This window comes from Pelobates fuscus, chromosome 3, assembly GCF_036172605.1.
Source record: "Pelobates fuscus isolate aPelFus1 chromosome 3, aPelFus1.pri, whole genome shotgun sequence".
NCBI lineage: Eukaryota > Metazoa > Chordata > Amphibia > Anura > Pelobatidae > Pelobates > Pelobates fuscus.
This window is the reverse complement of record NC_086319.1, coordinates 218,762,709-218,779,482: the sequence shown is the minus strand read 5'-3', so window position 1 is coordinate 218,779,482 and position 16,774 is coordinate 218,762,709. Positions and strand designations below refer to the sequence as shown.

The window sequence follows — 16,774 nt, the reverse complement described above, 5'->3', positions numbered from 1 at the left end:
TCATACAAACACACTGCATTATATATACACACACACACACTGCATTCATTATATACACACACTGTAAATAAATATTCAATTAATATAATTTTTGGGGGATATACTTTTATTTAGAAATTTACCAGTAGCTGTTGCATTTCCCACCCTAGTCTTATACTCGAGTCAATAAGTTTTCCCAGTTTTTTGGGGTAAAATTAGGGGTCTCGACTTATATTCGGTTCGACTTATACTCGAGTATATAAGGTAGATTGTTTATTACAACCTTTAGTGAAAACCTGTCCATCCTATTTAAAAGATACAAGTATTTTGAAGGAACTACTTAAATTAAATGGGAAGAAGACTGGCTTGTAGTTACGCGAATGTGGCTGCCTTATATACCAATATTGATCATGAATTGGGCATTAAAGCCATAAAACATAGTCGGGATGAGAATTCTTCCTATCCAGATAATGAGATTCAGTTTATTTTAGATTCAATAAATTTTATCCTACGTAATAACTTTCTGGTTCAGTAATGAATTCTACCTTCAAATTTGTGGCACAGCTATGGGCACCAAGTTCGCTCCCAGCTACGCTAATTTATTCATGGCCCAATGGGAATCTCTCCATGTGGGAGAAGGAAGTGTCTGGGAGACGAACTTGGTGCTATACAAGCATTACATCGATGACCTATCTTTATTTGGAAGGGGTGGAAGAACTCTTGAAGTCTTTCATTAGCCACATTAATTCCAAAAAGTGGGGAATTAGTTTAACCTTTGACTATAGTGTAAGCGAAGTTAATTTTCTAGATCTTACCATCTATGTAGAAGAAGGATCAGTTAAGACCAAATCCTTCTTCAAATCAATTGACGTTAATAGCTACATAGAGATCAGTAGCTGTCATTATAGCCCTTGGTTTACAAACATACCTAAAAGTCAATTAACCTGAATCAAATGAAACTGTACTGACCAAGGTGTTTTTGTCCATCAGAGCCAGCATATTATTACAGATTTTAAAGAGAGAGGTTATCAAGATCACATCTTATGTAAAGCTGTTGAAGCAACGCAGCAAATAGATAGAGAACAATTGTTGGATTATAGAATTCAAAAAAAGAAAGAACGGAAATCTGTCACTTTTTAAATTAATTAGAAGTTTTAAATTAAAATATAATATTTAGTCCATGCAAAACAATAGAGGGAATGTAACAAGTATCCACCTCCATCCTGACCTAAGTTTAATTTTATTAAATTTTACTTAATTTGTTTAATGGAGTTTGCACACATCACTTTTCTTTGTGTCTGCATATATACTTGCACTGTCACTTTAAATTGCATGGGTAGTGGAGATAGTTATAGTTTCTCTTTATAAGTGGCAATATACATTTGTAAGAATGCAACTGACATTTTTTTTCCTATCTCCACACAACTAGGTACTTACAATATGTATGCTCATCATGTTCCATTTTAAATTGTATTTATAATATGTATTCTCATCATGTTCCATTTTAAATTGTATATATATACATTGTTGATTTAATAATGATATTTTATAAAAATGTTATAGTGTATCAATTGTTTATATTATGTTAATGTGTTCATAAATTTTATTATGGTGATATGAGTTGTTAAATATGGTTTTGTGATAAAGCAGCCTTTCATTAGCAATATGAAGTGAATCAAATTAATTCAAAGACTGATTGCCAGTGCATGTTTTGGGCGGTACACGTATAATGTGAAGTGTACCAATTAGAGAGACATCCTGCCTTATAAAAGCCTTTGGGAGCACGGAGTAAGGAAGCCTCATTACGTCCTGACAACGACGTCAGCACGCACGTAAGGTGGGAGGGGCCAAGTGGAAGCCGGGAGGTTTGAACGGCGATTGCACTACAACGGATCAGCTCGCAATCTGGACTCCATATATCGATATCTCACCTGACTAACCTGCAGGAGACCTCTCCCAGTGTGGGGAAGCGTGCTTGTGAGTCACAGGAATATATACCGTTGTACTCACCATCAACTCTAGTAAGCAGTTATCTGTTTACCATTTTCAATTAATTTTTTTGAGTGCTTTGTATTTTGTATTTGTTTAATGTTTCATGTGAATAAATTGTTATTCAATTATTAAATGTATTAAGTATCCAAAAAATGCATGTGTTAAGTAGCACTATGTATAAAGGTGTAATTTAAACACCATATATACAGATTTGCACTATCATTATTTTAAATTATTTTTTATATGCATCATATAATTTTGAATGTGTGACTGCTACCCATTGAGGAGTATAAGTATATTTATTCCTTCATTCCCTAACTTTGGTTGCATGTGGGAAGGGGCTGATCACCTAAATGTTGCTCCACTTCTTGTAATATATATTTTTTGGATTATTCTTACTGTGTAGTGAAGGGAACACACTGAAGTGTTGCAGCTGGAATATATATTAATTTTGTAAACAGTATATAATTAATCTGTAATTAAATACAGGCTATATCTGTTGTGCCCCTACATATTCTGTATAAAACAACTTAGCGCTCCAAGAGTATTCAATTTTACGCATCTATATTTCTTTTTTTGCATTATTTACACAAACTGCCATGTCACCGATGATATTATCAGTATAATACATTTTACTGCTCTAAAACACTCCTTTACAACAGTACCCCTTAAGTACAGGTTTTATGGTGATTTGGAAAGTTACAGGGTCAAACATAAGATCAGCCAATTTCTTTGTTTGTAAACTGCACTTTTACTGGTGATATCATCGGTGTGATAAGTTTTATATTTATATATATATATATATATATATATATATATATATATACACAATTTTATTTCTTATATTAGTACAATATATTAGAAATAACTAAAGCATTGTATAGTATATTATACATATATAATGCATATATATGATTACATTATAAGTGTATTTTGAGATATATGTGTATATATTTCAATGTACACTTATATAATGCATTTATATGATTAGATTCTAAGTGTATTTTGAGATATATGTGTATATATCTCAAAGTACACTTATAATGAAATCATATATATGCATTGTATATGTATAATATATTATAAACTGCTTTATTTTACAATATATTTTACATATATAATATATGTACAATATATTTATTTGATTATTTTTTTATTTTTTTACCCTTACGTGTCAGGGGGACTGCCTGACAGCTCAGTCAGACAGTCCCCATGCAGGCAGCTTCACAGACTTTGATTGCGGCCATGTGATCAAGGAGATCACATGGCCCTGGAGGGCCGGTGTGGCCGGGGCTGCTGCAGGGGGGCTGCTGCAGGGGGACTGCTGGGGTCTCGGGAGGTCCTCCCCGACTGGGTTCGCCACGGACCGCTGGTCCAGGATGGCAGGAGGACAGCTGGGCATACTATGCCGCCCTTCTGCATTTAGATCCACCCCAAAAAGGGCGGCATAGTACGCCCGTCTTCCTTAAGGGGTTAAATAATGACTCCAGCTTAGTGTGTCCCTTTGACTAGATAATTTTGTTAGTAAAATGCTGAAAAGTGAGATTAGTAAAGCTGATCATTTTTAAAAACATATATTAGAAAATCTATAAAGATAAAATACTGTGGCAGGGTCAGATAGGCTTTTTATGTTAGTAATAGATTATCGCTCTCTATTCCCAGCATGATGGGGTTCATTGGTGGGAGTCACTCCTTGAATGTTATCAACCAGGTGAATGTAATTAACCAGCCCTAGGGTTTTAAAAGGTTAGCCTCTGAAGACATCAGAGAGTCTAACAGCTGGGAGAGAGGAGGCAGTTAAGCCTGAGACTCTGAGAAAAAGGTACTGTGTGAAACCTGCTTAAAGTGCTGTATTTCATTCTGTTTAAAACTGGGAACCAGATAAGCTGGCCGGTTGAATAGTTAGTAACACTGTTGTTTAGTAAGTCTCCAAGTTGGAGTAGGATTTATTTTCTTTTTGTTTTATTTTGTGGGAGAGCACAACCTTGTATATATTGTGGAAAGTTACAATAAACTGCAGTACTATTTTATCCTGACTGTTGCATTTGAAGTATATTGTGAAGAATCTGGCCATCCTGTCACAATACATACACATCAGCTGAGTCCTACTCAAATAGTTAATCAGTTAAGTCTTGTGTACACTGCCTGTTGACTTACCTCTTTTGCTAGCCTGATGTTATTAATACAAAATTGTGCAGTTTCTATAAATGCCATATAATTGTTTCCTATTGTATGATATTGCTATGTTTGTTCATGCTGTTGTGACATGACAAGCTTACATGGAATCCTTTGCACAACTAAAATAAAGATTTACAGTTCAAAACATAAAATATATAAAAAAAAACATACAATGAACTGTAGATTTTATGTAGAGTGGTGGGGAACACTCCTTTATACCAGTTCTTATTCATTTAATGTCTAGAATATAGAAGTGCCTGACACACTTTTATTCTTCAGTTTTGTTCAAAATAAAGATTTACAAACAAAAATACATACACATATATAATTTGATGTGAATTACCTCAGGTTCAAAGCGAATTGCAATGAGAAAGTCCATTGAGAACGGGATGTTGTCAACAGTAAATCTCAACCCAGCCCCGTTCTGGACACGTGCAAACCCAGGCCCTGTCCAGGTTACAGGGTTACCTGGGGTTGGTTGCCGTAATACCAGTTCCACAAAACCATTTGTGCCAAATGGAACAATTTCCTGTGGGAAGAAGATTTAAAGTGAGAAACATTTTTTCCATGCTAAAAAATGGGAGTAAACTTTTCTTGTGAACTTTAACAGTTTCTGCTATTTCAGAAAATCCAATGCCACAGGTGTAGGGAATCAAGTACTCATTTAGTCAGTAAAATTTGTTTCAGTGTGGTACAATCAATAGCTATTCATTTTTCCCACCAAGTCAGTTTGTCGAATTTCCACCATGCCAGAGCAACAAGTATCGACTGTTAGTGATGTTACTGTAATGTGGAAATGTCTATGAGCAAAACCAGCTACACAATGGTAAATTACACTAGGTTACTGAACATAAGTGTCAAGTGATTGACTAACTAACACATTACAATTCTGTGTCCTTATTTTTTACAGTCACTTCCTAATTCCAAACTATGGAAGCATACAATGAGGAGGACCAAATTGATCTAATACCTGTAAATACGTGCTTATTATGACATGACTTTCTTCTTCTTTTCATCAAAAAAGGCCAAAAAAATTATCCATCAAAATGCCATAACATTTCAAATAAAAAAAACTACTGGATCACGCAAAAAAACCCAAAAAACAATATGAGGGCTCAATGAAGACTGATGCACATACATAAATATAGGTGAGAGCACACACATAAATCAGTGTTGTATTACCACTTCAGGCTTCTGTACACATAGAGTCAATAGCTAGATATCTGTAGTAAAATGAATAATACAGATCATAGCGTAAAATGTGACAGTAATGTAAATGTAATCTTTTAAAAAAAAAAACAATTGGTCAAACTGAGCAATATTAATAAAGGCATTATTCCAGCCTGTTGCCCACAGTTAAGGTGGATGTGTATACTAAAACGTCATCAAATAGAGACGCTACATGGACCGACAAGCTTGCCGAGCGCCAGAAGGTAGAAGGCGGATATGACGTCATATGAACCTATGAACCCGGAAGTGGAACCGGAATACACACGGGAAATGACCGGACCGGCGTTTAAAAGAAGGGAACAACAGAAGAACATTATGCACTTGATAAAGACTGATTTTAGTTGAAACGCGTTGTGCCATTTACTGTTTTATTATTTTTTTGTATATTGTGTTTTATACCTCCTAATATATATTTGTTGCCCAATAAAATGTTTTTATACCTACCCAAGATTGGAGACTGTATCCTTATGGGAGAGGTGGACGTGTAAGCAGAATTCGCGAGGTCACATATACTGAAGAGCCTGAAAGTCTGAGTCTGCTAATAATAGGCTCAGCACCATGTGATTTCGACCAATTGTTTTTTTTTTTAAAGATTGTGTATTCTGTTACATTTTACGCTATGATCTGTATTATTAATTTTACTACAGATATCTAGCTATTGACTCTATGTGTACAGAAGCCTGAATTGGTAATACAACACTGAGTTATGTGTGTGCTCTCACCTATATTTATGTATGTGCACTGGTTTTGATCAGTGGCGTACATGCAGGGGTCGCGGCTGGCCACCTCAGGGCCCTCTGAGGCTGGCCCTGGTATCACTGGGCAGGCAGGCTGGCTGGCAGGCACGGGAGGGAGCACTCTCCCCTGAGTGCTTCCTCTTCAGCACCCTCGTGCACCGCACTGATACCGGAGCCGGAAGATGACGTCATCTTCCAGCACTGGCATCCCTACGCAGCGCGAAGGAGCTGAACAGGAAGCACTCAGGGGAGAGTGCTCCCTCGCGCGCCCGCCAGCCTGCCTGCCGGGTGACACCTCTGGACCCCAGGGAATCTCCTCAGCTCTCCCACAGGTAAGGAGGCTGGGGGGATTCAATTTAAAAAAAACAAACGTGTGTGTGTGTGTTAGTGTGTGTGTTAGTGTTAGTGTGTGTGTGTTAGTGTGTGTTAGTGTGTGTGTGTTAGTGTTAGTGTTAGAATGTGTGTTAGTGTTAGAGTGTGTGTGTTAGTGTTAGAGTGTGTCAGTAAGTGTGTTACTGTGTGTGTGTTACTGAGTGTGTTAGTTTGTGTGCGCCTGTTAGTGAGTGTGTGTTTTGTAAGTGAGTGTGTATGTGTCTGTCTGTCAGCGAGTGTGTGTGTGTCTGTCAGTAAATGTGTGTGTCTGTTAGCCAGTGTGTATGCATCTGTTCGTGAGAGTGTGTGTGTGTGCGTGTCTTAAGCACTTACCTTTCTCCAGTGCCGGACTCCCTTGGCGCTGGGGATCTCTCCGCCCCGATCCGCCTCTTAGCTCCGAAAGCGCATGCGTGGCAAGAGCCATGCACGCATTCAAACCACCCATAGGAAAGCATTACTCAATGCTTTCCTATGGACGTTCAGCGTCTTCTCACTGTGAGAATCGCAGAAGCACCTCTAGCGGTTTTAATATTATATGAAAATGTATTTATGTTCTCCCAATAAGGCATTGATGGTGTTAACGTAATTGATTCAAACCATATAAGGCTTATCAGGAGCTGATAAACTGCAGAAATGTAATCGAGGCCACAGTAAGATATAGTCCATCATTTTTCTTTACTTCTATAAATGCAGCAAGTGCAAACTGTATTACCGAAGACTTCCTTGTTTTTCCATGTTTGTCATTCAAGATGTCAGTGACGAGCAAGTATGTTCTAGTTACAGTAAGAGAATGTCTTACCTGCACTTGACGTCTTCTTCTTAAACTTCGTTTTGTCATTTTCTTTAGAATTATTTTCCCATTCTCAAATCTGAAATCTATTCCTTGTTGGAGAAAATAATCTCTGCATTTTGGTAGAGGTGCTGGATCAACCTAGAAATGGTATATTCATAAACTGTACATTTACATCATAAATGTTACACTTTGATAGAATCATTGTAAAACTACGTGTAACTCCCTTTTTCTTTCACTCACATAATTTATTACACCAATCATTTTATCTAATGTCTAACAATTTTCCTTCTTTCCTGTTATCTGTTATGATTATTAACAGTGGTCAATATTCAGGTCACTATTAACTATTAACAAGTTGAATGCTATTTCAATAGTTATTTGCTTATGTCCCAGTAAAAATCTGGACTCCAAGGGATCAGCACTTCTCAACCTTTTTTGTAACCAAGAGTGTCCCTCAAGGCTTTGATAAAACTTGCTAACAGAATGTTTTACACAAATCTAAACAACCAATGAACATGTCACTAATCCTGTCTGTCTGCACATCCACACCTCCCCTGCTCTGTCAGTCCCTACATTGGCTTCCTGTAAGATATAGGGCTCAATTTAAGATCCTGGTACTTGCTTTCAAATCTCTACACAATGCTGCTCCGACCAACCTATCCTCATTAATATACAAATATCTAGGGCCTACGCTCTGCCGAAGACCTACGTCTAACCTCTGTTCGTACTTCCACCTCTGATGCTCGCCTTAAAGACTTCTCTAGGGCTGCACCATTTCTATGGAATTCTCGTCCCCTCTCTGTTAGACTTTCACCCAGTTTCCACTCCTTCAAAAAAATCTTTGAAAACTTACTTCTTCAGGGTGCATATCAATAAAACTGTCAACAACTATCCCTCCCCGCACCCTGATTCCTCTCCTGCAATTTGTTTGCAGTTTATAAATAATAATAATATGATCTTGGTTTTGCTCTGGAATCTAGAGCAGTAGAAGGAAACCAGTAAAACGATGTTTGAATGGTAAATGCAACTACAGAGTATTTTTCATTCTTAATAAAAAAGTACATATTACTTACGATGGATGCAGATCTTGCAAGAGGTTGAGCATTTTCAGCTTCATAAATATAGTAATCCAAAGGTATAAAATAATACCCAGGTGCAGGCTGATTACACTGACGACCAATGATGTTAGGACGGCAATCACATTGACCACTTCCCTGAGAGCACCTTCATAAATGGAAACATAAAAATGTAATAACATATTTAAGCCAAACTAACATAAAAAGACAATATTCATTTAAAGGGGTATTCCAACCACCATGATCACTTCAGTGATTTAGTGATTTAGAGTGGTCATGGTGGTAAGAGTGAGTATTCACAGTGCTTTTAAGCTTAAAACACTGACCATACTGACATATTTGTAATTGTAGAACTTTGCTCCAGGCTGCCAGTGTCAATTCTGTGCATAAAATACATCTGCCTTCAGCGCACGCCTGCAACGGGAAGATAGCTATCCCATCCAACCCACTTTGTGCTCCATCCCGCCTCCCTCCATTGCACATTGTTTGCTGTAATAAAACAAAAAATAAATGCTCCTTGTCCACTCCCTTTCCCTCCCCTCGCCAGCCCAGCGTGCACATATGCTCTGAGCCGCACGCCCCTGTGACATCAGGGGGCATGGTAGATCAGCACCAGGAGCTTTTCCCCAGCGCTGGTTTCCAGGTGAGTAAAAATCTTTATTTTTAAGGTTATACTGCACATCAAAGGAAGGGGACCTTCTCCATATTGCCCAATAGGTCACTATAAACTGGAAAGGTCCACCCTCCAAAGGGTTAGTGTAGCCCTTTAAGTATTTCTGGTAGGCAAAATTAATCTGGCAAAACAGACAAATGTCTAGTTATAAAATGTAATGAACATGTTGTCACACACTGGCTATACTATGTTGTAACCATTGTCCAGTTGTATTGAACTACCTGAATTACAATTGCTATTTTATTAGTGAATATTTTATCTATGAGGAAAATATGTAGAACTGGGTATCTGTGATCTAAAGATAAATCTCTAACTGCTATTGAGCTAGAACAACTGCCAAGAGACGGAGAGGGTATAATCTTGTTGGAGTCTACAATTGTCACAGGAACTTGTTTAATTTTGAACACAAATAGAACTAGAAAATTATAATGAATGTATAAAAAATTTTGTTGTCCCTTCAATGACAAAAAAAACATTATTTCATCCTGTATTTTTTTATATCTGTTACCGTTAAAGTGAGAAATCAGTTAATGTGCACATTACCTAGTTAATCTGCAGATTAACTGATTTGCTCCGTCAAAGTGCGGAATCAAGAGTTTTCCGCACTTTACCTAGGTAATGTGCACATTAACTGCTTCCATATAGTTAAAGTGCAAAATGTTAGTATCTTTCCCCCGGTAAAAGAGGAATTATTTATTACAAAAAACGTCCTTGCAGAACCCTTTCAGTGCAAAATGTTTGTTTCTTTCCCTCGGTAAAAGAGGAAATTATTTTTTACAAAACGTCCTCGCAGAGTCGTTCACTTCTCGTCTAAAGGCAGTCTCGATTCTTTTGTGAGCAAGTTCCTTTCAATGCCCTCCATCATCAAATTCTCAAAGCATAGACGCATGGCTTGTTGCTTCTCAGAGGGGGCTGGCTACTAACAATGCTGCTCCATAAGTCCAAGAAATACTTCTCTCGCTGAGGAGAATGAGACCAAGGAGAGGTATGCTCATGGACCACTGATTCCGACAGTCTTCAAATATATGATGATATTGAGAACAGTGGAGAGCAACTACTGGGATCATTCCAGGGTGTTGTTGCATAATGTGCAGGAAGCGTTCGCTCTCTTGTGGTGGTCGGGGCTCCTCGTTTCTTACCAGTTCGGGATAACTGTTTGAAGAGGAATGTGACTATGTGGTCCATACAAGAACAGAAGAGCAACCTGTGCACACCATAGTGTCCTCCAGAGCTGTAAGCCCCTCAGAGATGGAGGACATAATGATTTTTTTGCACTTTAACGAGTGCCTAGTAGGTAATGTGCAGATTATCTAAGTAATTTGCAGATTACCTAGGTAATGTGAGAAATATTTGAGAAACTAAATCATTTTCTGCACTTTAACTGATCGCCCTAGTTAATCTGCAGATTAACTAGGTAATGTGCATATTAACTGATTTCTGCACTTTAACTGTAACATATCTATGACAGAGCTTCCAAGACACATATAGAGAAAGTAAAAGCAGCAATAAAAGCCTACTAATAGTGCATACTTTCTATTTACATACATAAATGTGGTTGTAAGTGGCATTTAAGTGCCAACACACTACAGCTTTTTCAGTTCTTGCTTAAGCAATCTCGAATTTCCTATATATATATATATATATATATATATATATATATATATATATATATATATTTGTGTTCAGGGCCATTTCTGTATAGTATGAAATAGCTAGCCATTTCTGTATAGTATGAAATAGCTAGTGACTATACTTATCACAATAATAAAAAGTCGGTAGAGGTGTGCCGAAACCGACGTGTGTGGTAGGCCTGTAAATAAGTGGGCCTACCTTAAAATAGTATTGAATAGAGGGAGAGGAGGGTGGGCCAAAAGTACGTCTGGCCCAGTAGGTAAGTTAGGTAGGAGGGGGAGTCCCTTTTAAAGGGACATAGCCCCTTCCACAACTTCAGGCCCCGCCTTCCAATTTGTGTTCGGGGCCATTTCCGTATAGTATGAATTAGCTAGTGAGTATACTTATTGCAATAATAAAAAGTCAGTAGAGGTGTGCCGAAACCGACGTGTGTGGTAGGCCTGTAAATAAGTGGGCAAAAAGGAATACCCATATAGTGTTGTCAAAGATATTTATTACGAAAACACAAGACATGGAGTTAGCATATTACGATGACCTTTACACAAATGCATTCCTTAATTCTTGTGATGGCTGAGGTATGCGTGTTGGTGGGGTAGTACTGAATAAGTACCTCGTGACCCATCTGGCTGGTCTTACTTGATGGTAAGCTTAATACGTTGTGATCCTGTATCTTTGTACAGGTTAGAATACCGTAGGCAATGCTTGGAATCATGTTGCCCTGTAATGGTAAATTCTCAGGGTCATAGGAAACCATAAGATGCCAAGTATATGGTGGTTTGAGAATGGTGATTGTAACTGAAAAGATGTGATGTTGAATGCCCGGGAGATATAACTTAATAGTGTCGTGTGACATTTTATGTTGATGTGGCAAAAAATGTCAAAAAGCCCCCAAAGTTGTATACTTGAACCAGTTTGTAAGGTGGTGATCTGACATATATGCAGTAAGCTCTGTCATAGCAGTGTGCGTTTCTTTGAGGGCCAACTGTGTGAATTCCTGCTGTGACTTAACAACTCTTCTATTCCATAGGTAAGGCCGTTGTTAGGCACCTCCTGAACGCCTGAAAATGAAGACTAGATAACTGGTCAGCAGCTGTATTGTAAATGCCTGGTACGTGGTACCATACCCGATAAAATTGGTGACAGGCTTCCTCTACTTTAGTTGTCTGATGAATTCATAATAAAGGATACAAGACCGGACTTGTTTATGACGTGGCCCATTGCCAACTTGTCAGAGACCTCGAACCGTTCTGCTTGCCCATGAATGACCCTATGTTGCTGCTGCGGCTATGATGGGATATACCCTTGAAGCGTGCAGAGTTTTGAGGAATCCTTCGATCTGGCTTACTTCTTCCAGCCACCTACCCCATAGCCAACTGTCCCCTGAGATTGCAAGAAGGCTTTTGTAAGCCGTTGCATCAGGGTGACTACATATGTAGATGACCCTAATTAAAGACATATATATGTATAGGGAAGTGATACCTAAATATATAGTGCCTAGGTGAGTTCCCGCTGGGCGTCTTTCCGCTAGAAGCACCTGAAATATGTATGAAGTATGTGGGACATTCTAGTTTACCTGCAGGAACTAATATTGAAGATCACATAATTGTCTGTGACTGGAGTTGTAAATGCAGAGAAAGGGCCGTATAGGGAGGATTTGAGTGGTCTAACGTGACCTTGGTTGCATGTAATTGAAAATTTAAAATTGAAATTGAGTCGTAATGGATTGCTTGCGGTGGGTCGTGTGTAACATGAGAGTGATGGCCTAGTGAGGGCCACGTGTAGAGGCATGCTGTGGTAGGTGGTGACAAAAATTGCAAACTTATGTCAAAATTATAATTCCTATACCGTATGTAATAGCCCAAACGAGGGGCTGCCATTATGCTATACTGGATAGCCTTTTGGCGGGTCTTATGTAACGTATAAAGAGCGTGGTTGTGAATAAAATTGGCCGTGGTATGATAAGGTCATGGATGCCCCTGTAAGCTGGAATTACTTAAAACCTAGATGCTGGGTAAGGCCGTACAATAGGTATTGCACGTGCATGGCTAATGTGATAACTCGTACCATGGTTGCCCGAGTCTTCAAACAGCCAGAGAAGCGGGAAGGACAGTATAAATATGATGTATATGAACTGGTCTAATACGCAGTGGTGATGTGGTAATAGTCCAGTATGGAATTGACTATGTAAGCCCACTGGCGGCTGGCTAGTAAGGTCGACCCCGGGAAACTTAAATGACCCACATGCTAAATTCAGTACGTATCGATAATGTATGTGGCATGTTGTAGGTGTCGTAAATTGACAATATGCTAGACTGAAGTAGTGACATAAGAGAGGTAAGGAGAACATCTGTTATGAGGGAATTATTACCTTCTGTGCGTTTATCCAGGAGTAGGCCGTGTAGGTACAAGATATAGCAGATGTATAATACTATAAGACGTGGTTGATTACAGGTAGAAAGCTGTGAGATAGCTGAATTTACGCATACATTCCTATCCAGATGATATGTGAACTTAAATGAGGGGTTGTAAGACGTAGTTGTCCACTAAGGATACCTGAAGTATGTTGCAAAGGTCCGTAGATGGCTTTGTGTAAGGACTATGCATAAGAGGTTGAGAGAGACCTAATGTAGTTCCAGTGGTACTGGGAGGTAATGTAAGTCTGAGTGGAATTGATGGGGTAGGGTTGGTGGTTTATTTAAGTTATAGATCAGTTGAAAGCTGTGGTTTGTGACAGCGTAGTCATAACTGAAATATGGTCATACTGATATCACACTGCAACCTTCAGCGTACCTATGATCGTAGTAGATCTACACGGAGAACATGATAGAGGTGCTGAAATGCCATAACTAAATATACTATGTACCTGCTGAGTCCAATTACCTGATGGCAGACATACAGGACACGATTGCCAGGAATATAGGATGAGACCTGTGGAATGCAGTGGTGTCTGTACTGACCCAAGACCATGAAGGTTATAATTATAATGATAGATAATTTACTCAGTCTTGTGTCTCTGGCCTTAAGGACCACTGAGATATCGCCCTAGTAGTATGAGCAGTTCTTTGTGAAATCCTGGGAGGCAATGAGAAACGAGACAAGATTAACGTCCTTGCCCTCCAGGATGTGCTTCTTGAGGTTTGCAGGCACCATATGTGTTGGGGAAATGACTTAAGACCTTAAGATGATGGCGTATTAGTATTACTGGGTTGGGAATGGGACGGAATATTGGTTGTGCGTTGTTCTGTTGTCGCGACTGGACAGCTACGGGCTTCCAGTCTTTACAGTCTATTGTGAACTACCCCCCGGATGTTACTACAGAGTTGATCGTGGTATGCATTGCTCGTGCCCTATGTGCCTACCCCCGGGTCTGAACTGTTAGCCTAAATAGTTCTGCTTTGCGGGCAGTAGCTGGAAAGGGTATGCGTTCTAATTGAAGATGAACTGCCTGTGACCCTTTTACGAGTAGGGGTGGTTATTTGAACAGTCAAATGGCTATAATGCCACAAAATCAGACATATGACCATCTATGAAAATACCAACTATAGAAACTGAAATAGCATGGTCTCCTATATGGCATTGTAGCTTCACAGAATAGGGGCAAAGGTATACAATGGGGGTATCGTTGTACTCAGCAGATGTAGCTGAACACAATATGGGGTTCTGTACAGGAATAGCACACACTAGCTTTATGAAATACACATTACAAAAACCTTGTTATATGTGTATATGTTACATAGAGAAAAAACACAATTTTACTCCAATATTTAGCAGAGATTGGCGGTGAAATGGCTACGTAAAAAGTGTCAAAATAACCTTACGTAAATAGCCTGTGATGTCTACTTTATATAAATATATACTTTTGTGTGCCAATTTTGTTTTCTGTAATGGGTATTAAACTTCCAATACAAACATACCAACGTCTAAAATTGTTTCACATTTAAATTTTATTTTAGACCTTGTATTTTGTGACCGGTAACTTTCAAAATAAACTGAAATCTTACATATATTATGTACTTTGTAAATCAAGAAACATAAATTAATTGATTTTGAATTACTTTTCCTAAGCTGGACATATTATGCACATTTTATTATTGCCAAAACGTGGGGGGAAAAAGCTTATTTGCATTTTTTTGCAATAAATGAGAATTTATATATGTACATGTCACATCAAATTAAAGCTCTTTCTGTTGTCTAAAAAACGGTATATAATATGTGTTGGTACAATAAATGAGTGAGATACAAATTGCAGTTGAACAGAAACAGCAAAAAATTCAAAAATTGCTTGTGTCCATAAGGGTATGGCCAGCTTCTGAAGCTGTGTCCTTTCCTGGTAATTTTTACCCTGCAATTCATGAACCAGTTTTGTCGCCCTTCTTTGAATGAACTCTCTCCAGTGTTAATATCCTTCTGGGAATATGGTTTCCAGAACAGGGAAAGTACCCCAAGTGAGATCTCACCAGTGCTCTGCACAAACCTTATGAAATAATTATGGCCATTGTCTCCTACCACAAAAAAATTATATATATATATATATATATATATATATATATATATATATATAATATACATTTATAATGAATAAGAAACAAATATGATACTCACAAATGACTGATTGCTCCTCCAATGTCACAGTTACATGCCGAGCAAGCATAGAGACTGTTTCCAAGGCCCCAGGAACCAGGCTAAAATATTTTAAAAAATGGTCAGTAAACATATGTTTGCTAATTTTGTCAATATATACATGGACATTCTTTACAATAATTTGTTAGCAAATGAATGTAACACAAATATTAAACAGCCAAAGGGAAATTAAAAATAGAAACTGAAACATATTAAACAAAGTAAATATTTAAAAGGATATGATCAGTTGGCTCAGATTTTCCTACCTTTTTTCCTGGAAAAAAACCACCATACTGCATAGATAGTAAAACAATTGATTGTGGATATTTGAACTTCATCAGTTTAGGTGTTTTGTTTCTATTTTTTTTTATTTATTTTGTGCTCCAGTAAGGTCTATGCTTTATTTTGGTTTTGTTTCAGTCTAAATGCATAGTCTCTATGTGAGGTATCAAAACATTCTAAGAAAATAACTTGAGTGGCAATCTACGACACTAGAAGTATGTGTTATGAAAACAACATAATCAGAAAAATCACATCATTATTCACAATTTATTGCCTAGTAACTAAACACCACATAGCAAGTTCAAAATAGCATGTATGCAATAGTCTATATGTCTTTATTCACCATAATAGAAAATACATGAGTACCATTGTAAAAAAAAATTGTTTCTTGCAAAAAAAATGTTTGCGGGCATGAAACTTGTTTATGAAAAGCCACAGAAGAAATTGTTCAATCAAAAGAGCCTCAAGCATTACAGCTGTTGCTCAGTTATAATGTTAACGCAAAGAAAGGTAAGTAAACGTATGTCTTTTTGTGTCTTGAGATTATGGAAGCCTTCCTAGCTGGACTGTATCTATCTATACATCAATGTATGTATCTTCTGTTAATGTGTGTCTTCATTTGTGTCAACATGACAACATATAAAGGACAAAGTGGGCAATGTTGGAGGCAGTGTAACAGCACATGGAAGAGAATATGTAGAACAATATGAGGGAACATGGGAGCAATGTGTCAGAATGTGAAAAGCTGTGTGATATATATTAGTAGCACATCGAAATGGCGGTATTCTATATTGCATAAATACATGTTATTTTTTTTTAAATATTGTTTTCTGATTTTTATTTTATTCTGTATATTTTTAATCTGTAAATAGGAATTAACTAAGGAATATGCATAATTAAAAATATTTACTGTTTATGCCTTTTGATGACATCGTAGCAAGTTTTACACATACAGAACATACAGAAATAAGAAAAGGTAACAAACTTCTCAAGTCCACTCACTTTAAGTAATTTCCAAACTCTAGTGTCTTAGGCATATATAAAATATGTCATTTTAGCAGGATTTGTTTTATACTGGAAAGACATTTTTAAACACAAATGAGATTAGTATAAACTACAGTATAACTTCTGTTATTGCTATGGAAATCTGCAATATACTAATATTCCTTACGGCCTTATATAAAGTACTATAAACATTTAGCAGTCCAAA

The 16,774-nt window shown here is 37.6% G+C and overlaps 1 protein-coding gene across 1 annotated transcript in view; it reads right to left on the bottom strand.

The window, feature by feature from the left end:
• The window catches only part of LAMB4 (laminin subunit beta 4), a 344,917-nt gene that overhangs the window by 243,146 nt on the left and 84,997 nt on the right, over positions 1-16,774 (bottom strand). The window contains exons 13-16 of the mRNA XM_063448083.1: positions 15,265-15,344; positions 8,355-8,505; positions 7,288-7,419; positions 4,493-4,678 (exon numbers count right to left, since the gene is read on the bottom strand). Coding sequence (XP_063304153.1) covers positions 4,493-4,678; positions 7,288-7,419; positions 8,355-8,505; positions 15,265-15,344 — 549 coding nt within the window. The remainder of the gene's footprint in view (positions 1-4,492; positions 4,679-7,287; positions 7,420-8,354; positions 8,506-15,264; positions 15,345-16,774) is intronic.